The 26,470-nt window shown below is 53.3% G+C and overlaps 1 protein-coding gene and 1 pseudogene across 1 annotated transcript; one reads left to right on the forward strand and one right to left on the reverse strand.

Moving 5' to 3' along the window:
* Positions 1 to 605: 605 nt before the first annotated feature.
* On the reverse strand, positions 606 to 20,829 carry LOC115532003 (myosin-11-like; annotated as a pseudogene).
* A 1,002-nt stretch (positions 20,830 to 21,831) lies between these two features.
* On the forward strand, positions 21,832 to 22,738 carry hoatz (HOATZ cilia and flagella associated protein). Its single transcript, XM_030341231.1, has one exon. The coding sequence runs from the start codon at positions 21,991 to 21,993 to the stop codon at positions 22,459 to 22,461; it is 471 nt and encodes a 156-aa protein (XP_030197091.1). The 5' UTR covers positions 21,832 to 21,990; the 3' UTR covers positions 22,462 to 22,738.
* Positions 22,739 to 26,470: the final 3,732 nt, after the last annotated feature.

Genomic DNA, 26,470 nt, shown 5'->3' on the forward strand with positions numbered 1-26,470 from the left:
TGTGTGTGTGTGTGTGTGTGTGTGTGTGTGTGTGTGTGTGTGTGTGTGTGTGTGTGAAGGTGTAAGTGTAGCTCTGTGTGTGTGTGTTTGTGTGTGTGTGTGTAGGTGTAGCTGTGTGTGTGTGTGTGTGTGTGTGTGTGTGTGTGTGTGTGTGTGTGTGTGTGTGTGTGTGTGTGTGTGTGTGTGTGTGTGCTCTACTGGTCAGGACCCTGCAGTGCTGGGGAGGAGCAGAGCGGGGGGGAGGGGGAGCCGTAGGAGGAGTGAGAGGACCCCTCCATCAGCTCCTCCTCAGAGGTCTGTGAGGCCCGGCGCACGGCGGAGGACCCCCGGGCGCCGGCCCTCAGCTGGGGGTCCCTGGCCCTCAGCTGGGGGTCTGGCCCCTCCGTCGCTCCATCACCCCGAGGACCGGACCCTCCACACCACACCCCCTCCCCCCCTCTCCTGGGAGACGAGAGGGAGGAGAGAGAGGGAGGAGCAGAGGGGAGGAGAGAGAGGAGCAGAGGGAGGAGAGAGAGGAGCAGAGGGAGGAGAGAGGGGAGAGAGAGAGGAGAGAGAGAGAGAGAGAGAGAGAGAGAGAGGGAGGGAGAGGGAGAGGGAGAGGGAGAGAGAGAGAGAGAGAGAGAGAGAGAGAGAGAGAGAGAGAGAGAGAGGGGGGAGCAGAGGAATGCAGGGTGAGATGTTCTGGTTCTAGCAGACGGAGGAAGGAACCAGATCCTAGGATCTAGTGTATCTGTTTCTATACTAGATCGTCTAGTATAGATATTAGTATACTAGATCAAGTAAGGCATATCTAGGATAGAGCCAGAATAGAGTGGAGAAGGTTCACAGCAGGAATATATAGTATAGAGCCAGAATAGAGTAGAGAAGTTGCACAGGTATATCTATGATAGAGCTAGAATAGAGTAGAGGAAGGCTGATCAAAATTTCTGCAAAGGAGGAGGAAGAGACAAAAACCTGGTCATCACATCGGTCAGCTGAAGTGTGTGTGTGTGTGTGTGTGTGTGTGTGTGTGTGTGTGTGTGTGTGTGTGTGTGTGTGTGTGTGTGTGTGTGTGTGTGTGTGTGTGTGTGTGTGTTACCTGATCTTGCTCCTGAGGGAGGACACCTCCTGGTTGAGGGCCTCGTTGTTCTCCTGGGCCTCCTCCACCTCTCTCTGCAGCCTCCTGCGGGCGGCGGTGGAGCGCTGCGCCTCCTCCAGCGCCTCCTCCAGCTGCCTCTTCAGCTGCTTCACGCGGACGCCGGCCTTCTGCACCTGCAGGGTCCCTCAGAGTTGACCTCCACTCCAACATACACCCCACACCTACCCTCCTACACTCCCACACACCTCTACCGACCAGTATGTCCTTCGAAACCAGTAAGTCCTGGTCTATAAGGCTCAGTAGGTGGAAGAAAACCAGTCCTCCCTGGTCCTTGTACACCAGTCGGTCTCACCTGTTCCTTGTGCTGCTGGCTCTGCTTCCTCTCCTCCTCCATCTGCACCGTGAGATCCTTCACCTTCTTATCCTTCTGCCGCACCACCCGGGCACCGGCCTGTCGCTCCCTGCACCACCCACCACACCATCATCACATCTTCATCACATCTTCATCACACCATCATCATCATCACATCATCATCATCTCACCATCATCATCATCATCATCATCATCATCATCATCATCACATCGTCATCATCACACCATCATCATCACATAATCATCATCATCATCATCAACACATCATCACTTCATCATCATCATCATCATCATCATCATCATCATCATCATCATCATCATCATCATCATCATCACATAATCATCATCATTACCACACGATCATCATCATCATCTCATCATCTCCCAGCATGCACCTGTACCTGTTCTACCTCCTAACATGCACCTGTTAAACCTCCCAGCATGCACCTGTACCTGTTCTCTGCCTCCAGCTGCTCCTCAGCCTCTCTGAGTTTGGTTTCCAGGGCGACGACGGCGGAGCGGAGCTTGGCCCTGCCCTGGGCCTCCATGTCGGCCATCTTGGCAGTGAGCTGGTGGACCTGCCGCTCCAGCAACTGGAGGGACGCCTCTCTGGTCTGGGAGGAGTAGCGCTCGGAGGCCAGCTCCCCAGCTTGCAGCTCCCCCTGGTGGAAACAGCGTGGTACTGCATTACACAGTACTAAATACTACTATAGTACTACCATTATAGTAGTGTTATGGACCCAGAGTACTACAGTACTGCACTACACAATAGTGAATACTACTAAAGACCCAGAGAAACACAACACAGTACTACTACAGTACAACTACTGAACCATCACAGTACTACTACAGGACTACCACAGGACTTACAGTACTACTACAGTACTAACACAGTACTACTACAAGACTACTAGCTCCGCCTCCTACCTGCTGCTGGCTCTGCCTCAGCCTATCAGAGAGGCTCTCCACGTTGGATTGCTCCTCCTCCAGCTCTGCCTCCAGCTGATAGATCTTTGCATCCAGATTACGCTTCTCCTCAGAACCCAAAGACCTGGAGGAGGGGGAGGAGGAGGAGGAGGAGGAGGAGGAGGAGACGGAGGTGAGAAGGGGCAGTTAAGAGGCAGGACATATCAGAGGAGGAGGAGGAGGTGGGAAGGAGAAGGGGAAAGGAGAGGAGAGGAGCAGAGGGAGCAGATGAGAGTCCTGTAGGGGACGGAGCAGGGCGCTGGACCGTACCTCCCTGAGGAGGAGCTGGCCAGCTCCTCCGTCAGCTCGTCCCGCTCCGCCTCCGCCTGCCTCCGTCCGCGCTCCGCCGACGACACCTCCTGCAGACAGAAGACAGACCAGGAGTCAGGGAGGCTCATACCAGCCGGAGGAGGAGCGGGGGTCCCCAGGAGGAGGTCAGGGGGGCCGTACCTCCTGCAGCTGCAGCGTCTGGGCCTCCGTTGCCCTCAGCCTCCTCTCAGCCTCCCGGGCGGAGGACAGCACCTCCCTCTGGGCCAGGCGAGACTCCTCCACCTCCCTCTGGAGCTCCTTCTGCTGGGCCTGAAGGAGTACAGATATATAGTATATATATATATAGCAAATATATAGTATACAGTATAGTAGAAGATATAGTCTACGATTTAGATATGTATAGTATGCATTTAATATGTATAGTATATATATATATATAGTATTTATATGTGTAGTTTTTCTATAAACCGTGTGTCTGTGGGGAATAACCAGGCTGACCTGGGCCTTGCGGAGCTGTTTGAGGGCCTCCTCGCGGCCTCGGCTGGTGGCCTCCGTCAGGTCCTCCTGCTCCTTCAGCTCTCCTTCCAGCCTCCTGCGGGCAGCCAGCGCCTGGCTCCTCTGCCTCTTCTCCTCCTCCAGGACCGACTCCAGCTCGGTCACCTGGCGTAGGAGGAGCAGGAGGGGGACATTAAACACTAATTCTAATAAACGCTTTCACCCAAGGCGAGCATTTACCATCGCTATGGTCACCCGTTCTCAAAATCAGGTTCATAATCTGGTTTATGAACTGGTTCATTAACGGGTCCATAATCTAGTTTTTAATCTGGTTGATAATCTAGTTATTAATGTAGTTCTTCATGTGGTCCTTAATCTAGTTCTTAATGTGGTCCTTAATCTAGTTCTTAATGTGGTCCAAAATCTAGTTCCTAATCTGGTCCATAATCTAGTTCTTAATCTGGTCCATAATCTAGTTCCTAATCTGGTCCATAATCTAGTTCTTAATCTGGTCCATAATCTAGTTCTGAATCCGGTCCATAATCTAGTTCTCAATCCGGTCCATAATCTAGTTCCTAATCTGGTCCATAATCTATTTCTGAATCCGGTCCATAATCTAGTTCTTTATCTGGTCTACAGTCTAGTTCTTAATCTGGTCCTTAATCCAGCTCTAATGCGGCCTCTGCCCCGTGGTGGCCACCTGTCTGAGCATCTGTCGGCGCTGCTCCTCGGCGGCCTGCTCGGCGGCCTGGAGCTCCCTCTCGTGTTGGGCCCGGAGCGCCTGACCCCCGACCTCCAGGCGCAGCCGCCCGTCCTCCGCCGCCTGCAGCTCGTCCTCCAGCTCGTCCATCTGCAGCCGCGCCTCCTCCAGCATGGCCTCCTGCGCACGCCGCTCCTTCTCCAGGTGGTGCACCTGAGAGGGACCAGAGGCCAACAGGAGGCTGAGCTTCTGCTCACAAATACCCTCAGAACTCTTAGACTAGCTACATGTCCTCAGGTGGGAGGGCGAGGGCTATGTCAGTTAGCTTCAGGGAGGAGGTCTAGGTTAGCTTCAGGGAGGAGGTCTAGGTTAGCGTCTGGGAGGAGGTCTAGGTTAGCTTCAGGGAGGAGGTCTAGGTTAGCGTCTGGGAGGAGGTCTAGGTTAGCTTCAGGGAGGAGGTCTAGGTTAGTGTCAGGGAGGAGGTCTAGGTTAGCTTCTGGGAGGAGGTCTAGGTTAGCTTCAGGGAGGAGGTCTGGGTTAGCTTCAGGGAGGAGGTCTGGGTTTGAGTCAGGGAGGAGGTCTGGGTTAGCTTCAGGGAGGAGGTCTGGGTTAGCTTCAGGGAGGAGGTCTAGGTTAGCTTCAGGGAGGAGGTCTGGGTTAGCGTCAAGGAGGAGGTCTGGGTTAGAGTCAGGGAGGAGGTCTGCGTTAGCTTCAGGGAGGAGGTCTAGGTTAGCTTCAGGGAGGAGGTCTGGGTTAGTGTCAGGGAGGAGGTCTAGGTTAGCTTCAGGGAGGAGGTCTGGGTTAGCTTCAGGGAGGAGGTCTAGGTTAGTGTCAGGGAGGAGGTCTAGGTTAGCTTCAGGGAGGAGGTCTAGGTTAGTGTCAGGGAGGAGGTCTAGGTTAGCTTCAGGGAGGAGGTCTGGGTTAACTTCAGGGAGGAGGTCTGGGTTAGCTTCAGGGAGGAGGTCTAGGTTAGCTTCAGGGAGGAGGTCTAGGTTAGCTTCAGGGAGGAGGTCTGGGTAAGCGTCAGGGAGGAGGTCTGGGTTAGCGTCAGGGAGGAGGTCTGGGTTAGCTTCAGGGAGGAGGTCTGGGTTAGCTTCAGGGAGGAGGTCTAGGTTAGCTTCAGGGAGGAGGTCTGGGTTAGCGTCAGGGAGGAGGTCTGGGTTAGCTTCAGGGAGGAGGTCTGGGTTAGCTTCAGGGAGGAGGTCTAGGTTAGTGTCAGGGAGGAGGTTTGGGTTAGCGTCAGGGAGGAGGTCTAGGTTAGCGTCAGGGAGGAGGTCTTGGTTAGCTTCAGGGAGGAGGTCTAGGTTAGCTTCAGGGAGGAGGTCTTGGTTAGCGTCAAGGAGGAGGTCTGGGTTAGCTTCAGGGAGGAGGTCTGGGTTAGCTTCAGGGAGGAGGTCTGGGTTAGCTTCAGGGAGGAGGTCTGGGTTAGTGTCAGGGAGGAGGTCTAGGTTAGTGTCAGGGAGGAGGTCTGGGTTAGCGTCAGGGAGGAGGTCTGGGTTAGCTTCAGGGAGGTCTTACGTTCCTGCCCACATCGTCCTGGGAGCTGAGCAGCTCCTCCATCTCGGTCCTCATGCTCTTCATGCTCTTCTCCATCTCCTCCAGCACCTCCTCCTTCTCCTTCAGGGTCCTCCCCAATGCCAGCATCTTCGTCTCCTTCTCCCTCAGCTCCGCCTCCGCCCGCTCCCGCTGCTCCACCTGCCGGCTGGACGCCAATCGCTCCTCCCCCAGCATCTAACCCCACCCACCCAGCACCACCCAGAACCACCCAGAACCACCCAGCACCACCCAGAACCACCCAGAACCACCCGGAACCCCCCCAGGAGACAGTCACACAGACAAACAGACACACGGTCAGAACTTTTTCACAGTATTTTTTTTGATATTGCATTAAATTTAATTTCTACAATGTTTTGTATAAATATATAAATAAAAAAATATCTGTTTTTATTATGTCATCCCGACCAACACACACACACACACACACACACACACACACACACACACACACACACACACACACACACACACACACCCCCCCCCCCCCCCACCTGGTCAAACTTCTTCTGCTTCTTCTCCAGGGTGGCGAGCAGCTGGCGGCGTCCGTCCAGCTCCCCCAGGAGGTCCTCGTGCTCCTGCTGCAGCCGGCTCCTGCTCCTCTCCAGCTTCTCACACGCAGACGCCTTCTCCTCGTACTCCCCCCGCGCCTCCTCCAGGTCCCGCTGCAGCCGGCGCCTCCCCTCCTCCAGCGCCTCCCCCGCCTCCGACGCCTCCTCCAGCCTCTTCCTCACCTCCACCAGCTGGGGGAGGGGTCAGCTGGGGGTCAGTAGAGGGTCCTACTCTGGGTGTAGGGGGTCCTGGTCCTACTCTAGGTGTAGGGGGTCCTACTCTAGGTGTAGGGGGTCCTACTCTAGGTGTAGGGGGTTCTGGTCCTACTCTAGGTGTAGGGGGTCCTACTCTAGGTGTAGGGGGTCCTACTCTAGGTGTAGGGGGTCCTGGTCCTACTCTAGGTGTAGGGGGTCCTACTCTAGGTGTAGGGGGTCCTACTCTAGGTGTAGGGGGTTCTGGTCCTACTCTAGGTGTAGGGGGTCCTACTCTAGGTGTAGGGGGTCCTAGTCCTACTCTAGGTTTAGGGGGTCCTGGTCCTACTCTAGGTGTAGGGGGTCCTACTCTAGGTTCAGGGGGTCCTAGTTCTACTCTAGGTGTAGGGGGTCCTACTCTAGGTGTAAGGGGTCCTAGTCCTACTCTAGGTGTAGGGGGTTTTGGTCCTACTCTAGGTGTAGGGGGTCCTACTCTAGGTGTAGGGGGTCCTAGTCCTACTCTAGGTCTAGGGGGTCCTACTCTAGGTGTAGGGGGTCCTACTCTAGGTGCAGTGGGTCCTACTCTAGGGGTAGGGGGTCCTACTCTAGGTGTAGGGGTTCCTACCCTAGGTTTAAGGGGTCGTACTCTAGGTGTAGGGGGTCCTAGTCCTACTCTAGGTGTAGGGGGTCCTACTCTAGGTGTAGGAGGTCCTACTCTAGCTTTAAGGGGTCCTACGGCCCTACCTGCATGTTGAGGCTGGAGGCCTGCCTCTCGACCGCCCGCTTGGCCTCGCTCTCCTCCTCCAGGTTCTCCGCCAGGTGGTTCCGGTCCTCCTCCGTCTGACGGAGCCGGGCCGCCAAGCTCTGCTTCTGCCGCGCCTCCTCCGCCAGCACCTCCTGCAGGAGGAGCACCACAGCTTAATCTGGGTTCATCTGGATGTACACTGGGTTGATCCAGGTGTAAACAAGGTTAATCCAGGTGTAAACAGGGTTAATCCAGGTGTAAACAGGGTTAATCCAGGTGTAAACAGGTTAATCTGTGTATAAACAGGGTTAATCCAGGTCTAAACCGGGTTAATCCGGATGTAAACAGGGTTAATCCGGATTTAAACAGGGTTAATCCAGGTGTGTAAACAGGGTTAATCTAGTTGTGAACCGGGTTAATCTAGTGGTGAACCGGGTTAATCTAGTTGTGAACTGGGTTAATCTAGTGGTGAACCGGGTTAATCTAGTGATGAACCGGGTTAATCTAGTGGTGAACAGGGTTAGTGTGGGTGTGAACCTGGATGCCCACCTGGGTGTCGTGGAGCTGGGTGCCAAGGCTGGAGACCTCTCTCCCCAGTTTGAGGCTCTTCCCCTCGGCCTCGCTGAGGAGCGACGACACCCCGTCCAGCTCAGCCTGGAGGACGGCAGGACAGACAGAGGGCAGGGTCAGAGGGGAACACTAAGAGAGACAGACAGGTGTGCAGAGAGACAGGTGTCCAGACAGACAAGTGTGCAGCCAGCCAGGTGTATAGACAGACCAGTGACAGACAGACAGGTGTACTGACAGCTGTACTGACAGACAGGTGTACAGTCAGACCAGTGACAGACAGACAGACAGACAGACAGACAGACAGACAGACAGACAGACAGACAGACAGGTTTACAGTCAATAAGCTGTGCAGACAGAAAGGTGTGCAGAGACAGGTGTGCAGACAGACAGGTGTACTGATAGACGGGTATGCAGACAGACAGGTTTGCAGACAGACAGGTGTACTGATAGACAGGTGTGCAGACAGACAGGTGTGCAGACAGACAGGTGTAGTGATAGACAGGCGGGCAGACAGACAGGTGTACTCACGCTCATCCGGGCCAGCTGATCCCCTAGCTCCGCCCTCTGAGTCTCGCTGGCCTCCAGGTGCCTCTGGGCGTCGGCCAGCTGACCTTCCACCTTCTTCTTCCTGTGGTCCACTTCCTGTTTGGCGGCGGACAGAGAGCTCACCTGGGCTTCGAGCGACATCACTTCCTTCTCCAGAACCTGCTTAGACTTCTCGAGCCCCGCCTTCACCTGGAGACAGACAGGAAGACAGACAGGTAGACAGACAGGAAGACAGACAGGTAGACGGACAGGTAGACCGACAGGTAGACAGAGAGGTTAACAGACAGGTAGACAGACAGGTAGACAGACAGGTAGACAGAGAGGTTAACAGACAGATAGACAGACAGGAAGAGAGACAGGCAGACAGACAGTTAGTTAGAGAGGTAAACAGAAAGGTAGAGAAACAGGTAGACAGAGAGGTATACAGACAGGTGAACCCTCTGACCCTCTTGGTCTGCTCCAGCTGCTCCTTGACCTCCTCCAGCGTCTGGCTGTGTTTGCTGCGGAGCTCCTGGAGCCGCGCCTGGGAGGCCTGCACCTCCTGCTCCAGGGAGCGCTTCAGGGCCGCCACCTCCTGCTCCCGCCGCGCCCTGCGGGACACCAGGAGCACGCTAGGATACATGCTAGCAGCACGCTAGGATACACCCTAGCAGCACGTTGAGATACATACCAGTAGCACGCTAAGATACACGCTAGCAGCACGCTAAGATACATGCTAGCAGCAGGCTTGGACACATGCTAGCAGCACACTAGGATACATGCTAGCAGCACGCTAAGATACACGCTAGCAGCACGCTAAGATACACGCTAGCAGCACGTTAAGATACACACAAGTAGCACCCTAAGATACACGCTAGCAGCAGCTAAGACACATACATACATGTCTTAAAACCATAACTTAAGCTCTCTCCACTTGTTAAAAAAGAACACTAACATATTAAAAGCAAAACACACAAAAAACGTTCAACATGTAGCACGCTAACTAGCTACCGTAGCTCCTGCTGGGCGGCGGTGGAGTCCAGGCTGTCCTCCAGCTCGCTGCGCAGGGAGTTCAGCTCCTCCCCCAGCTCCCTGTTGGCCTTCTCCACCCGCCCGCAGCACCTCCTTCTCCCCCCTCCAGTCCTCCTGCTGCTCCGCCAGCACCTCCTCCAGCTCCGCCAGACGCCTCACCGCCGCCTGCCGCCCTCTGCTCTCCTGCTCCAGCCTGGAGGGGGGGGAGAGGAGGAGGGTGGGGGGGGGGGGGGTGAGGGAGGGTGGAGAGGGGGAGGAGGGGGGGAGGGGGAGGAGGGGGGAGGAGGGAGGGGGAGGGGAGGGGGAGGAGGAGGGGGAGGAGGGGAGGGGGAGGAGGGGAGGGGGAGGAGGGGGGAGGAGGGGGGAGGAGGAGGAGGAGGGAGAGGGGAGGGGGGGGGGGAGGGGGAGGAGGAGGTGGGAGGGGGAAGGGAGGAAGGAGGGGGAGGAGGGGAGAGGGTGTAAAACGGTGGAATTAGGTTTAGGTTTAGTTCACCGTCCTAGTGTTGGGATTAGTTGAGGGTTGGTTAGGGTTATTTGAAAGTTAGTTAGGATCAGTTAAGGGGAAAGTTAGGTTTAGTTGAGGGTTAGTTGAGGGTTAAGTCAGGGTTAGTTGAGGGTTTATTCAGGGTTAGTTAAGGTAAGTCAGGGTTAGTTGAGGGTTAGTTGGGGTTAGATAAGGGTTATTTAGGGGTAGTTAGCGTTAATCAGGGTTAGGTGAGGGTAAGTTAGGGTTAGTTAGGGTTAGTTTAGGGTTAGTTAGGGTTAGTCAGAGTTAGTTGAGGGTTAGTTAGGGTTAATCAGGGTTAGTTGAGGGTTAGTTAGGGTTAGTCAGAGTTAGTTGAGGGTTAGTTAGGGTAAGCTCACTGCGTCTGGCTGGCCAGCAGCTCGTTCTCCTTGAGCGTGAGCTGAGCTCGGAGGTCGTCTAGCTGGGTCTGCAGATCGACCAATCGCTCCTGCAGCTCCGCAAGCTCCGCCTCCAGCTTCCCTCCGACACTTATCTCCATCCTGACGGGCTTTTCTCCTCCTTGTTCAGACGCCAACTGCACACACACACACACACACACACACACACACACACACACACACACGACACACACCACACACACACACACACACACACACACACACACACACACGGTATGAGTGGAGGAGAGGAGAGGGAGTAGGAGGAGAGGAGGAGAGGAGAAGAGGAGAGGAGGGAGGAGAGGAGGAGGAGGAGGAGAGGAGAGGGGAGGAGAGGAGAGTAGAGGAGAGGAGAGGAGAGGGGAGGAGGAGGGGGGAGGAGAGGAGGGAGGAGAGAGAGGAGGAGGAGGAGGGGAGGAGCCTCACCCTCCAGCTGGGAGATCATGCTCTCCTGTTTGCTCTTCAGCTTGCTGAGGTTCAGGGACTTCTCCTCCTCCTCCGCCAGGCTGGAGGTCAGGTCAGAGAGACGCTCCTCTAGGGACTGACGCACACACACACACACACCCATCAGTCAGACACACACACACACACACACACACCAATCAGTCGGACACACACACACACACACACACACACACACACACACACACACACACACACACACACACACCCATCAGTCAGACACATACACACCCATCAGTCAGACACACACACGCACACACACAACCATCACACATGCACACCCATCAGTCAGACACACACACACACACACACACCCATCAGTCAGACACACGCACTAACCATAACAATCAAACCAAGCACACACAACATTACCACACACACACACACACACACACACAACACACACACACACACACACACACCACAAACACACACACACACAGCACACACACACACACACAAACACACACACACCAACACACACACAACCTTGTGCAGCTTGGTGTGCTGTCCTCCATCAGGTGCACCTCCTCCTCCAGCCTCCTCGCCCGCCCCTCCACCGCCTCCTTCTCCTGCAGGAGGAGCTGCCGTCCGGCCTCCTCCTCGGACAGCTGAGCCTCCAGGGCCTGGAAACACATCCCTCTTCTTTATCATCATCCTCATCAGGAGCACCTCCCTCATCTTCATCCTCATCAGGAGCACCTCCCTCATCTTCATCATCCTCATCATCAGGAGCACCTCCCTCATCTTCATCATCATCCTCATAAGGAGCACCTCCCTCATCTTGATCATCCTCAATATCATCAGGAGCACTTCTCTCATCTCTATCATCATCATCATCATCAGGAGCACCTTCCTCCTCATCCTCGTTCACCTCATCAAGCCTCCTGCTCCTCCTCCTGCCCCTCCTCCTGCCCCTCCTCCCACACCCCCTCACATGCCCCTCCTCCTTCCCCTCCTCCTGCCCCTCCTCCTGCCCCTCCTCCCACACCCCCTCCTCCTGCCCCTCCTCCTGCCCCTCCTCCCACACCCCCTCACATGCCCCTCCTCCTGCCCCTCCTCCCACACCCCCTCACATGCCCCTCCTCCTGCCCCTCCTCCTGCCCCTCCTCCTGCCCCTCCTCCTGCCCCTCTTCCTGCCCTTCCTCCCACACCCCCTCACATGCCCCTCCTCCTGCCCCTCCTCCCACACCCCCTCACATGCCCCTCCTCCTGCCCCTCCTCCCACACCCCCTCACATGCCCCTCCTCCTGCCCCTCCTCACCTGCAGCTGCTCCTCCATGCTCCTCTTCTCCTGCTGCACTGCGTTGCTGTGCTCCTCCTCCTCCTCGAGCCGCGCCTCCATCTCGTGCAGCACCTCCTCCAGCTCCTGCCTCTTGGCCTCCAGGCGGCTCCGCTCCTCCTCCGCCTCCGCGCAGAGCTCCGTCTCCGCAAGGAGGCGCGCCTCCAGCTGGGCCCGGTCCTCCAGGAGCTACACACACACACACGCACACACACACACTGTACGGGCTTCCTCAACTTCCTGTGTGTGTGTGTGTGTGTGTGTGTGTGGTGTGTGTGTGTGTGTGTGTGTGTGTGTGTGTGTGTACCTTTGTGTGTTTGAGTGACACCTCCCTCAGCTCTTCCTGGCTCTTGACTGCAATGTCATTGGCTGCTTTAAGCTCCTCCTCCCGCTGACCCATTTCCTCATCCTGTCGGGTCACCTGTAGCAGCGGCTTCACCTGGAAGAGACAGCCAATCAGAAAGCAGGAGATGACACACTGATATGTGTGTGTGTGTGTGTGTATGTGTGTGTGTGTGTGTGTGTGTGTGTGTGTGTGTGTGTGTGTGTGGTGTGTGTGTGTGTGTGTGTGTGTGTGGTTGTGTGTGTGTGTGTGTGTGTGTGTGTGTGTGTGTGTGGTTGTGTGTGTGTGTGTGTGTGTGTGTGTGTGTGTGTGTGTGTGTGTGTGTGTGTGTGTGTGTGTGTGTGTGGTGTGTTGTGTGTGGTGTGTGTGTGTGTGTCACCTTGGTGAACAGTCTCCACCACTGCCAGGTTCTCAGCTTCAGGTAACAGGAACAGTTCCTCTGCAGAATCTTCATGGCTCCTAACTGCTGCTGCTTCTTAGCGAACGCCCTGGAATACACACAGTGTACAGTTGTGTAGAGATGTGTGTACAGTAGAGTAGAGGTGTGTGTACGGGTGTGTAGAGGTGTGTGTACAGGTGTGTTTGTGTGTAGGGGTGTGTGTACAGGTGTGTAGAGTTGTGTGTACAGTTGTGTACAGGTGTGTGTACAGGTGTGGCCTCACCTGCGTGCCAGGTGGCCACGGCTGTGGGCCTGGAAGGCGATGGTTACCACGGTGATCTTGAGGTCCCTCTCCTCCTCTAGCTGAGCCAGGACCCCTGTCCGGAAGAACATCTTACTCTGACCGATCCGGAACAGGTTAGGGTCCAGGTCCAGGTGGGTCACCTGAGGGGAGGGGGGGGGGGGGGGGGGTGAGGAGGGGGGAGGAGGAGTGAGGCGGAGGGGGAAAATAAATATGAGTCCAGAAGAGGGTTATTGGAAGGGGGGAAAAGGGACTTTCAGATTGCAGAAGAATAAAATATATTTCACATAATTTGAACATGCGGTTGGATTGATAAACAGCTTCCTAGATGGAGGCAGCACTAGCTCACCATCAGAGCACAGGCCTGCTTCCCATCCATGAAGCCTTTGGGGATCGCCTTAGCAGCCAGCAGCTCATACCTAGAGATAGACACACAGAAGAGACCTCACCTCGAGATAGACTCACAGAAGAGACCTCACCTAGAGATAGACTCACAGAAGAGACCTCACCTCGAGATAGACTCACAGAAGAGACCTCACCTAGAGATAGACTCACAGAAGAGACCTCACCTAGAGATAGACTCACAGAAGAGACCTCACCTAGAGATAGACTCACAGAAGAGATCTCACCTAGAGATAGACACACAGAAGAGACCTCACCTAGAGATAGACTCACAGAAGAGACACACAGAAACACAGGAAACACACACACACACACAACACACACACACACCTCTGTCTGAACTCCTGGAAGAGGATGCGGTTGGGGAAGCCCTGCCTGCAGATCCTGATGCCCTCCAGGACTCCGTGCACCGCAGCTGCTCCAGCACCAGCTGGGCGTTCCATCTTCCCCGGCTGCACCCCACAGGAAGTACCCAGTTAACAACAGGAAGTACCAAGTCTACCACAGGAAGTACCCGGTCAACATCAGGAACTACCCAGTCAACAGCAGGAAGTACCCAGTAAACCAGGAAGTACCCAGTCAACAGCAGGAAGTACCCAGTCAACAACAGGAAGTATCCGGTCAACTACAGGAAGTAGCCAGTCAACAACAGCAAGACCCATGGGAGGCAGGGCTCCCAGGTCATGATTCATGTAAGCTGCTGCTTCAACCGATCACAGACACTCTGAGTGAAGGGCTGGTACCCGTTTCTCGTGGTTGGGGATGATGCAGCGGATAAAGTTGGGCTGCGTGTTGTTCAGCGTGGTCATCAGCCTCCCCAGGGACTCCTTGTGCAGCTGCCCCACCGTCCGGAACATCCCCTTCTTGGACTTGTTGATGGTCTCCAGGCCGACCACGCGGCCCACTACCCACACCAGACAGAAACAGCGTCAGCAGGATTAGCGGCGGACACAAGAAACCAACCGTGGCATTAAGTCCTGGCGTGTGTTAGAGGAGGAGGGCTCTTGCGTTCTCTCCAGAGGTCCTGGATGAAGGGGCTGGAGGAGTTGCTCAGCAGGCCGGTCACGTTGTCGTTCAGGGGGTCCATGTTCTTGGTCAGCCAGCTGTCAGAATTGTAGTCCACCTGGAGGCCAGAGGAGAGAGGGTGAGGGCTCCGTCCCCAGGCCTGCACTGAGCTGCCGAGGGGACTCCCGGGCCCTGACCTTGCCGGCGTAGTGTAGCACGGTGAAGATCAGCTTGTCCTGGTGCTTTGGTTTGGAGAACTTGACGTGGGTGGTGTGGGTGCTGAGCAGCTTCTCCACGAAGGACACGTCCGTGGCCTTGGGGAACAAGCACTCCTCGTCCAGAAGGGCCAGGATGCCTGGAGGGTTGTTCTACACACACAGAACCCACTAGAACCACAGCATTGCGCGTGTGTGTGTGTGTGTGTGTGTGTGTGTGTGTGTGTGTGTGTGTGTGTGTGTGTGTGTGTGTGTGTGTGTGTGTGTGTGTGTGTATGTGTGTGTGTGTGTCCGTTCGTCCCACCGGCCTCTCGATGAGCTCGATGCAGGGCTGAAGGTCCAGGCCGAAGTCGATGAAGGTCCACTCGATGCCCTCGCGCTGGTACTCCTCCTGCTCCAGGGTGAACATGGTGTGGTTGAACAGCTGCTGCAGCCGCTCGTTGGTGTAGTTGATGCACAGCTGCTCAAAGGAGTTGTCCTGAGGAGAGCAGGGAGACACCAGGGAGAAGATACTCAGGAGACCAGCAAGAGACCAGGAAGACCAGACCAGCCGTCCTAACCAGGAGACCAGACTAGCTGTCCTAACCAGGAGACCAGACTGGTGAAGTGCTCTTCTCTCTCTCATGTTCTGGTGTTGTTAGCTTGGAGAGCGGTTTCCATTTTCCACTCTTATCATCAGACGTGTTCCGCTCGCAAACATCAATGTCATGATGAAGACCGGCCAGCTGACCGCTCACTCCTGAACATACTCAGTGGTTAATATGGCAGGACTGGACCAAAGCTATGTCCCCTGTTAACCAGGGGGAGTTGAAGCTGTGGGACCACAGACCTAACGGTGGAGCGCCTCTGGTCCTCACCTCAAAGATCTCGAAGCCGGCGATGTCCAGGATGCCCAGGAAGGAAGAGGACTGCCTCTTGCTCTTATCCAGCGTCTTGTTGACCCGAGCCAGGATCCACCGGAACAGACGCTCGTACATCGCCTTGGCCAGCGCCTCGATGGCAAAGTCAGCCTGGGGGGGGGGGGGGAGGGGTAAACAGGGGGTACCTTATGTTACAATGCATTGATGAGGGGGGAGAGGAATTGGCTAATGCATTTTCCTCCCTGACCTGGTATTGGATTCCCCTGTTACTGGGTCCCAGTATCTAGGACATAATACTGGGTCTACACCCAGTAACCAGCACATGAACCTGGGTCCAGACACCAGAATCGACCTGGTACTCGGTCTAGAGGTCTACCCCCCACAGCCCACCTGACACTGGGTCCCGACCCCAGAAGAGAACCCACCTGCTGCTTGGTCTGGGCCTTCTGCACCACCTCGCGGCCCACCTTGATGCGGGGGGTGAGGACGGCGCGGCTGAAGTCTGTCACGTTGATGCCCTGCAGGTGGCACAGCTTCTGGGCAGCTGGGGGGGGGGGGGGGGGAGAGGTGGGGGGGTCAGGGTTCTGAGGGAACCATTCTGCTGTCTGATCGGAGTGGAACGGCTGTAACAGATGTCTGGCCAGCTCTCCCTCTCTTCCCCAGGGGTTTGGCTTCAGCCAGGTTGTACTGAAGGAGGTTAGCAACGTTGTTTTGTAGGACATCTTGTTTGTATAGAAGTCTGGCTAGCTTGTGTTGTAGGACCCTAGTTAGCTGAGTGGGGATGAGGAGTTACCCGTGTCATCCGGCATGGAAGCCTGCTCGCTGTTCCTCTCCTTCTCAAACTTGACGTTCCCCAGCTGGAGAACAGTCGACACCACCTTCAGCATTCCTGCAGAGGCACAGAAGACACATTCGGACATGTCTTCATCCCATCTGATGTGTCTCTTTGTGTCCATTAAGTGTTTAAGGATGAGGTAAGGGCTGAGAGGGTGTGTTAAGGGTACCTGTCCTCTCCTCCTGGGTGAAGCCCATGATCTCCATGGCCTCCAGCGTCTCCTCAAACATCTGGTCGTCCTCCTGCCCCGGGATCTCCACGTGACCGGACATCAGGAACCGGTAGCAGCTGAAGTCCTCCAGCAGGAGCTCCTCTACACACACACACACACACACACACACACACACACACACACACACACACACACACACACACACACACACACACACACACACACACACACACACACACACACACACACACACACACACACACACACACATAGATGTAAGCTGTATCTAGATGGTTCTATATGGTATGATCTGTTAGATGGTTCTAGATGTTATCTGTATCTAGATGGTTCTAGATGGTTCTAGATGTTATCTGTATCTAGATGGTTCTAGATGGTTCTAGATGTTATCTGTATCTAGGTGGTTCTAGATGGTTCTAGATGTTATCTGTATCTAGATGGTTCTAGATGGTTCTAGATATTATCTGTATCTAGGTGGTTCTAGATGGTTCTAGATGTTATCTGTATCTAGGTGGTTCTAGATGGTTCTAGATGGTTCTAGATGTTATCTGTATCTAGGTGGTTCTAGATGGTTCTAGATGGTTCTAGATGGTTCTAGCTGTTATCTGTGCAGTGCTGAACCTCGCAGGCTGTCCTTGGCGCCGGCCACCATGTAGTAAAAGATGTGGAAGGCTCTCTCCACCGCCGCCTGCCGGATACAGCGGGACTTCTCCAGCAGGTCTGGGCCGCAGTCAGGGAGAGCAACCTCTGGTACAACCCTAACTAGACCAGTCTCTAACCCTAACTAACCTGACCACCAGTCTCTAACTCTAACTAACCTGACCACCAGTCTCTAACTCTAACTAACCTGACCACCAGTCTCTAACTCTAACTAACCTGACCACCAGTCTCTAACTCTAACTAACCTGACCACCAGTCTCTAACTCTAACTAACCTGACCACCAGTCTCTAACCCGCACTAACCAGGCCGCCCGCCTCTAAACATAACCAACTACACCACCAGTCTCTAAACATAACCAACCAACCAACTACACTGCCACAGTCTAAATCATAGAAAGTTGCATCATAATCATTATGTATGAGTATGGTGATTTCAATGACGCATGGTGATATGGATGATGGCTGGTTTCAGCAGCCTCAGCGGGCCGGACCAGACTGATGGGAGTCTGGGACTGGGGGAGGCGGCACACCTGTTGTTCATCAATTTGGACAGGTTGACCCGCCATAACCACACAAACTCGGAGGGTCTCGGACATGGAGGCTATGGAAAGCTGCTCTGTGAATCATTTCAAACCAAATTGCATAAACCGGTTAAGCCCATTAGCCGTGTCCTGGTCCTCAGGCAGCGCCGCAATGTCACCATGGTGACGTGTATTCGCAGACATTACCTCAATGACTTTTTATCCTAAGCGAATAATAGTGAGTGATGCTGAAGCAGCTCCTGGCCGCGGTAAAGAGGACTAGAGCACCCGCCCGGGGCTCCAGACCAGAGCCTGAAGGATACAGGTGTCGATATTGGCTCCCACGATGTAACCCGTCACGTCGAAGTTCAGCTTGATGAACTTGCCCTGCGAGACGGAGAGAAATCGGCCTTAGGCAGGTCAAAGTTCACCACACTGAAATCACACTGTGACATCACTGTCTGACATCACAACGTGACACCATACTGTTACATCACATGCTGACATCACGCTCTGGTAGGCCACGCCCACAACACCAACATCCGACATCACTCACGAAGCGGGAGGAGTTGTCGTTCTTGCTGGTCTTGGCGTTCCCGAAGGCCTCCAGGATGGGGTTGGCCTGCAGCAGCTGCTTCTCCAGCTCCCCCTGGTGGACACACAGGGAAGGGTGAACACTGGGTATGCTGGTTAACCACAGACTGGTTCAACTGGTTAAAAACAGACTTGTTATGAGGGTTAACTCAACCAGGACTCACGTATGCCAGGGATCCGGCCGGCTGCTGCTGCAGAGGAGAGATTACAGGTTCTTTATGAACACAAAGATGACCTCATCGTAGCACAACATTATCAACTACAAGTTACACCTTTAACTTGCATATGTATGGGCGTGGCCCACTGCAGCTGTAGGTATTGTGGACGGGGCCCAGTACAGGTATGGTTGTGGCGTGGCCTTGTACAAGGTAATGGTTTGTGGGCGTGGTCTAGGACAGGTATGAGTTGTAGGGCGTGGCCTAGTACAGGTAAGGGTTGTGGGCGTGGTCTAGGACAGGTGAGAGTTGTGGGCGTGGCCTAGGACAGGTAAGGGTTTTGTGGCCTAGTACTCACAGGGCTGCTGTCCTTCTTGACCTTGTGGGAGGAGGCGACCACGGCCAGGTACTGGATCACCTTCTTAGTGTTCTCCGTCTTCCCAGCTCCTGACTCCCCTCTGGGCCCACACACACACACACACACACACACAAACAACACACACACACACACACACACACACACACACACACACACACACACACACCCACACACACACACACACACACACACACACACACACACACCACACACACACACTATGATCGGGGGTTGGGGCTCGGTGTCTGCTATTCATTTAACTCAATATTAAAACAGATGTTGTTGGTGGGCTTAAAACGATGTGAGTTGTAGCAGGATGTGTGTACTCACGTGCAAAGAATGGACTGATCCTCACGGTCTGCCGAGAAACACAAGATGGGGGAGAGAGAGAGAGAGAGAGAGGAGGAGAGAGAGTAGAGAGAGAGAGAGAGAGAGAGAGAGAGCGATGAGAGAGAGAGAGAGAGAGAGAGAGAGAGAGAGAGAGAGAGAGAGAGAGACTATATTAAGTGATATTAGCCAGTTACCAGTAACTGAAGGTGAGGACCAATCTGCTATCAGGTAAAAACATTCTCCTACTGAAGAATGAAGCAGCTAGGTATGTCCCTCCTAATAATGGCTGGCTATAGCGTATATGGATGCTAGGCTATGCTAGGCTACGTCAAACTATGCTAGGCAGCTCTCCAGGAATCCTTTTTTGGAGATCTTACAGAGATGTAAATAGATAACCTGCCCAAATATATTAACAAACAAACAAACAGACAGACAGACAGACAGACAGACAGACAGACAGACAGACCAGACAGACAGACAGACAGACAGACAGACAGACCTTGCATCATGTTCCTGTAGGCGTTGTCTGTGATGGAGTAGATGTGTGGTGGGACTTCATGGCGTTTCTTCCCCTTGTACATCTCCACAACCTTCTCTGAGTAGATGGGCAGCATCTTGTAGGGGTTCACCACCACACAGAACAGCCCCGAGTACGTCTGCACGCACAGTACTTGTTAGTGCTACTAGTAAGTGCTACTAGTTAGTGCCACTGGTTAGTAGTACTGTACTACCATATTATACCCCTGTATGCAGAACCAAGTGATACTACTCAATACTATCAGGGTGGGGGTGTAGGGTGGGGATTGGATGTGTATGGGTGGTGTATGGGGTCGCAGGGTGGTGTATGCTGGTGTAGGGTGGTGTAGGGTGATGTAGGGGGGTGTATGGGGGTGTAGGGTAACGTAGGGTGGTGTAGGATTCTGTAAGGTTGTGTACTGTGTAGGGTGGTGTAGGATGGTTAAGGACGGTGTAAGGTGGTGTAGGGTGGTGTAGGGTGGTTTAGGGGGGTGTGAGTGGGACTGACGTAGATCAGGCTGGAGTAGTAGCGCTCCTTCAGGTTGTGCAGCACCGAGGCTTCGTTCAGGAAGGTGAGCGCCGCCATGTCCTCCACCTTGTTGAACTTGGGCGGGTTCATCTTCTGGACGTCCTCCTTGTTCACCTCCAGCTTCTGCCCGTTGGACAGCTCGACCAGCACCTGCAGGAGGAGGGCAGCATCAGACCCCACCCCCCATCCCTCTGACCCTCTCTCGCCTCACAGAGGATCCAGTAGTCCCACAGCGCTCGACCTCTTGGGGGTAAACTCATTTTAGCGTCATCTGGGAACAACTGATGCTATCATTTTCCGGGTAACACTAAAGCTAGTGTAACCAAAGTAGCAATTATGTCAGCCCCGTCCAGGTATCCCTAATATAGCGCCATCAAGATAGCACTTTTGATAGCATTGTCCGCTTGTTTATTAGCATGCGGTCCAGACAGGAAGTGGTACCTCATCTCCCGTCTCCTTGGTAACGCTCGCAGCCTCAAAGCCCTCCCTCTCCGAAGGGATCCACACCATCTTCTTGGCCGACCAATCAGCTTGCGCAACGCTGCTGCTGAAGTCGTTCTCCAGGAAGAGGAACTTGGCGTCGTCAACGCTGGGGTCTGCCATGTCAGCAGAGTGGGCGTGGCCGGGATGGGCTTGATCCGGGTGGGTGTGGTCTGAGTGGGCGTGGTCTGAGTGGGCGTGGTCTAGTGGGGTCGTGATGACATCAGAGGAGCCCTTCTCTACGTACAGCACTGCTGGGTTAGAGAGGCCGGCTTCACCGCTCACTGTGACCTCGGACCTGTAACAAACACACGCACACACACACACACACACACACACACACACACACACACACACACACACACACACCACACCTTTTAAGGTCATAATCATATGTAATATACACTTAAAATTTCTACAATTTTCTACCAGCTCATTCTCTCCCTCTGTCCATCCATCACACTCTCTCTCTCCCTCTCCCTCTCCCTCTCCCTCTCCCTCTCTCTCTCCCTCTCCCTCTCCCTCTCCCTCTCTCTCTCTCTCTCCCTCGCTCTCTCTCTCTCTCTCTCTCTCTCTCTCTCTCTCTCTCTCTCTCTCTCTCTCTCTCTCTCTCTCTCTATATCTCAGTCCATCTCCCATCTCCCACTCTCTCTCCCTCTCTCCCTCTCTCCCTCTCTCCCTCTCTCCCTCTCTCCCCCCTCCCCCCCCTCCCTTCCTCCCTCCCTCCCTCACCCCAGGTGTGTGTGTTTTGCATGTCGACTCACTGATGGATGCTGCTCAGATGTTGGTTCTTCTGGCGGCGGAGGACATTAAACATGTAAAGCAAGACGTTGATAAGAGCGGCGGCCAGCAGAAGGCCCAGTGCCATGCCCATGTTAGGCTGCCCCGCGCCTGATAGCATGCTAACCACCGGCCCTGCCTTATAAGGGCAGCAGGGCAGTCAACCTTTACGTTTACACCAAAACCCTCCAGTCACACGCCGACACCCCCCAACTACACCCAACTACACCCAACTAGACTCAACTACACCCAACTACACCCAACTACACCTCGGTCTTCAGTATGACGACGCTACTGGGTTGACCCCAGACATATTTGAGCTAGCTGTCAGAATCCCAGATCAATCTAACATACGATGTCCAATACGACATCAATCCGATACGATGTCTCATCAAACATCAGTTCTAGAAAACATCAGTAAGATTCTTTATTCCTATTGGACAAAAAAAACTCCCCACTCACCTGGTCAGCAGCAGTATTAGTAGCAGTGGGATTAGTAGTAGTAGTGGTAAAAGTAGCAGTATTAGTAGTAGCAGTGGTGCTAGTATGAGTGGTCTGAGTTGAGCAGGTAGAGGCAGGAAGGATGCTGACAGCTCGGCTCCTCTCTATTTAAACGGCCCCGCGCGGCAGGGGGCGGAGCCACGTCTCCATGGTAACCAGATCAGACAACATAGGAGGATGTGCGCCAGTTAACTCCGTGTCAGAGTTTATTCGTAGAGTATAATGTTTTTGTTCGGAGTCGTTTGATTTGTTTATTCGTAATTGTACTTATTTTTTCAATATCTTTACACATATTTACAAAGCGCCTCCTCAAACCGATGTCCCAGCGGGGGTCGGAGGAGCCGCGGGGCTACGAGGTGCACCTCACCGTGTTCCACGGCTCCTCGCCCGCCGACGTGTCCCACGCCTGCCAGCTGTGGGGCTCCGTGGCGCTCCTCCCGCCGCTCGAGTCGCGCCTCATCTCCGCAGACATCAGCCAGCGGCTCCCGGTGGCCCGGAGCTGCGGGAGCAAAACCTCCGCCGGTGCCGGTTCGACCGGTCCCGGGTCGCAGATGAGAGGAGGAGGAGGGCGGGGGGAGGACGAGGAGGAGGTGGAGGAGCGGAGGAGAAGGTCCGAGGCCATGGCCGTGCGGAAAGAGGAGATCCTGGGACTGCTGTGGAGCCAGAGGGAGCGGAGGCTGAGGAGAGAGGAGGTGGGGAGGCCCGGGCTCAGGAACCAGGAGGCCCTGACCCCTCCCGGGACCCGCGGGGCGGCGGCGGACAGAGAGGCGGTTCAGCTCCTCGAGTGACCGCTCCAGACACACACAAACACACACTGCACAGCTTGGGTTCATTGCATCGTATTTGTTCGGCCTAATGTAGCCTGTGTTTACTGTCAGGGTCGGCCTGCATTCAGACCCTTCAGACTTTATAATACAGAAGCCTGTATTTACAGCTCTGTATCGTTCAGGTTATCAGCGGCTGTATGGAAATGATGAGCACTGTCTTTAACAAGCCTTTAGAGCACCGTCCCTAACAAGCTATGCTTGTCAGCCGGAGCTAATAAACAACTAATCTTCAACATGATCCGTGTTCTTCGTGAGTTCTGTGAGCAATAATTGTTTTTTTTGGATGTGATTGGCTTTCCTGTTGATGGTGTAGGCAGGGGATGTTTTGATATTATACGTAATTTCTATGTGTATATATTAATACTATATATATATAATACAGATACACATTATATACAATGTATATTATATAACGATAATGATACATAAAGAACGGTCCCGGGGAAAGAGCCTTCCGCTTGGTTTTCAGTTTCCTGCTGTACCGCCAGGTGGAAGTATAGGCTAATGAAATTAAGTTTGTAACATTGTGGAGGAAGCAACGTTCAGACATCCCCAAGACATCATGACTGTGTGTTTTCCAAAGACACCTCAGTATACTTCACTATACTGCTAAGATGGATCAGGGATCCTCAGAGTTTGGTAGATGGCAAAAGGAAAGTTTAAAAATGAGTTTATCTAAACTTTAAAACTCATCTGAGATGTGTTGCACTACTTAAATGTAATCATCGATTAGTAAACCTCAGTTTAGATTTGACCTCATAGTTTGGAAGATAAAGGATCGTCAGTTAGCATGCTAGTGTCCCCCTGTTTCCTGGTATGAGAGCACAGGGTTCAGCTGGAGGTGATGTGGATGAGTGAGTATCTGCACCATAATGTCCTCATATCTACATATAAGACCATCAGCACTCCCACTACAGGCTCCACCAACACACAGGGAGCGAGAGAGAGAGAGAGAGAGAGAGAGAGAGAGAGAGAGAGAGAGAGAGAGAGAGAGAGAGAGAGGAACCTTCCTAAAGAGAAAAGACTATTACACACTAAGAGAAAGCATGGTGAAGTGTCTAATGTAAGAAACAATGTCTAATGTTTTACAATTGGATTACAGGATAAAAACCCAAGTGTTCACGCGTGTTTACGCATGGTTACACAAGTTAAGGTTCTGATGTTTCTGTCTAAGCTTTCGCTTTAAGTGTGGAAGCATTCGGAAAACACTATAAGAACTTCAAGCAGTCAACTCTGAACCAGAAGGATTTCATATGAATGAGTCGTTCCTCACTGTCCTCCCGACGCCGGCTGCTCATTGAGCAGACAGACGGGAGCCCTGTGTGTGAGACAGGTTGTGACGGACGGGAACCCTGTGTGTGAGACAGGTTGTGACAGACGGGAACCCTGTGTGTGAGACAGGTTGTGACAGACGGGAGCCCTGTGTGTGAGACAGGTTGTGACACACGGGAACCCTGTGTGTGAGACAGGTTGTGACAGACGGGAACCCTGTGTGTGAGACAGGTTGTGACAGACGGGAGCCCTGTGTGTGAGACAGGTTGTATGAAGATCTGAGGGCATGCTGGTTGGTTCCCTTGTTTGACCTCGTTAACATGTTTGTCCCCTTGTTAATTCAACGCGTTAACATGTTGGTTGAGTTGTTTATTTAGTTCATTAACTCAGCTCTGTGTCGTTAAGAGGTTCTTATTGCACAGTTTACCCCTGTTTGTTACTTAAAATCCGAAAGTTAGTAACATCATTCTAATGTTCTGCTAACGTAAGGTTTTTATAGCATTATGCCGATGAGATACAATAATGCTTTATTGATCCAGGACAGTGTTGCTCACTCTCCCTTAACGTTTTAGTAGCATTCTGAGAAAATGCACATTTTCTGATAACATTATGATAATGTTTTGCTAACTTTCTGCTAAGGTTTTGGCAACATTTGAATGTTCCGTCAATGTTCTGCTAAGGTCTTGCTAACATTCAGATACAATTCCACGGCGGTCAGTTCATCTCTCTCTCTCTGTCTCTCTAATCGGTTGTCTCTCTATCTTTCTAGGTCAGAGAGAGAGGGAGAGAGAAAGAGAGAGGGAGAGGGAGAGAGACTGTTGTTAATGTTGTTTGACTTGCTCACATCTCTATACCAAACAAGGCATGTTTTCACGGTTGTAGAAACACCTCCTGTATCATTTAGAAGGTATAGTTGATCTCCAGCCAAAAACTATATATTATCTGTGAAATGCTCATTTTAACACAGAGGCTATCAGAACCCACCCAAATATGGTTTCTCTATTTCTTTTTTTCTCTTTCCTTCGTGAAACAGACCTGGTTCTGATGCAGCAATGCTGCCTTTTAGAGGATCCGATGTGCTACTGCAACTCAGACCATCACTTCAGGAGGAGAGGAGAGGAGAGGAGAGGAGAGGAGAGGAGAGGAGGGGAGAGGAGGGGAGAGGAGAGGAGGGGAGAGGAGGAGAGGAGAGGAGAGGAGAGGAGAGGAGGAGAGGAGAGGAGAGGAGAGGAGAGGAGAGGAGAGGAGAGGAGAGGAGAGGGAGAGGAGAGGACAGGAGGAGAGGATAGGAGAGGGGGAGGAGAGGGGAGGAAAATAAAGGAGGAGAGGGGGAGGAGAGGAGGGGAGAGGAGTGGAGGAGAGGAGGGGAGAGGAGAGGACAGGAAAGGGGGAGGAGAGGACAGGAGGAGGAGAGGACAGGAGAGGAGAGGATGGAGGAGGAGGAGACGAGACGAGACGAGACAAGAGGAGGAGAGGGGAGGAGAGGGGTGGAGTGGAGAGGAGAGGGGCGGGGATCAACTCCTAAAAATGATTGTGTGCTTTAGTCAAACAGCAACAACATTTTATTGCAATAAATTGTATTTATTAAAGGTAGCAGTAAAAACATTGTGCATATCCAATAGAAAGGAGGAGAAAGTTGCTTTTTATTTAGTTCTAGTTCTAAACTCAGCTAGAGGTTTTTTTTGTTATAAACCTAGATAGAGTTGGTTCTAGGCTTAAACCTAGCTAAAGTAAGCTATAGTTATGAACTTAGCTAGAGTGGGTTCTAGTTATAAACTTTGCTTAGCTTCATACACCTGGCTATAGTTTGAGGGTGTCCTTGTGTATTTAGTCATGACTATTGGATGTTCAGGAGCAGTAACTAGAGGGTAACGATGCCGAAAAAGCATTAGCTACATTATCATTAGCCTAACTGCCTTAAGGATATTCAGGAGGTAACGGAGGGAGGAGCTGCTGGTGGGATGGGATTATATGGGTGGGATTACAACGATAAAAGAAGCGATGGAATTGGCTGCTCAGGGGCTTATGACTTTCTTCCTGATCACCTTCCTTCTGGTCGGACCCGGAATGGGGGCGGGGGCAGGGGCAGGGGCGGGGCCGGGGGCGGGGCTACTGGAGCGTCCTGCTTTGACCTCATCGATGAACGTTTCTATGGCGGTGAACTTTTCGGTGAGTTCGCCGAGGTGGGACTTGAGGGCGTTGAACTCTTTGTAGAGGTCATCCAGGGCTTCGGAGAGGGGCTGGATCCTGGAGCGGGAGAGGTCACATGACCTGGTTAGTGCTGCGGAGGGTGAACCCCAACAGACCACAGAAACCACCACAAAACCGACCACCAGGGGGCAGCAAGGGGGGGCAGAGGCAAGCGTAACACAATGAGAGCTCAGAGAAACAGAGGCAGTGTTGACGCTCTGAACCAGAGCAAGATGAAGAGGAGGATGAAGCCACGACGGGGAACAGTGGAATAATATTATTATGTTGCCAGGACAACAGACTATTATGGGATCAAATAAGAAAGTAAAAAAACAATGTCAAATAGAACAAATAAATCCAGACTACCAGGCATACATCATCATCATCATCATCATCATCATCATCACTTTTTCCCTCTTGGCACACTAGCGGCCTTGGGGTGCTCGTGTCTGAACATATGGTCCAGCGCTCGCGGTGGGCGGCCCCAGTGCAGCAGTTGGGGGTTTCG

This window comes from Gadus morhua, chromosome 2 (genome assembly GCF_902167405.1).
Source record: "Gadus morhua chromosome 2, gadMor3.0, whole genome shotgun sequence".
Taxonomy (NCBI): Eukaryota; Metazoa; Chordata; class Actinopteri; order Gadiformes; family Gadidae; genus Gadus; species Gadus morhua.

Excerpts from the sequence above, each read along its gene's own strand:
- hoatz (XM_030341231.1), top strand. The coding sequence starts at position 21,991 with ATGTCCCAGCGGGGGTCGGAGGAGCCGCGGGGCTACGAGGTGCACCTC.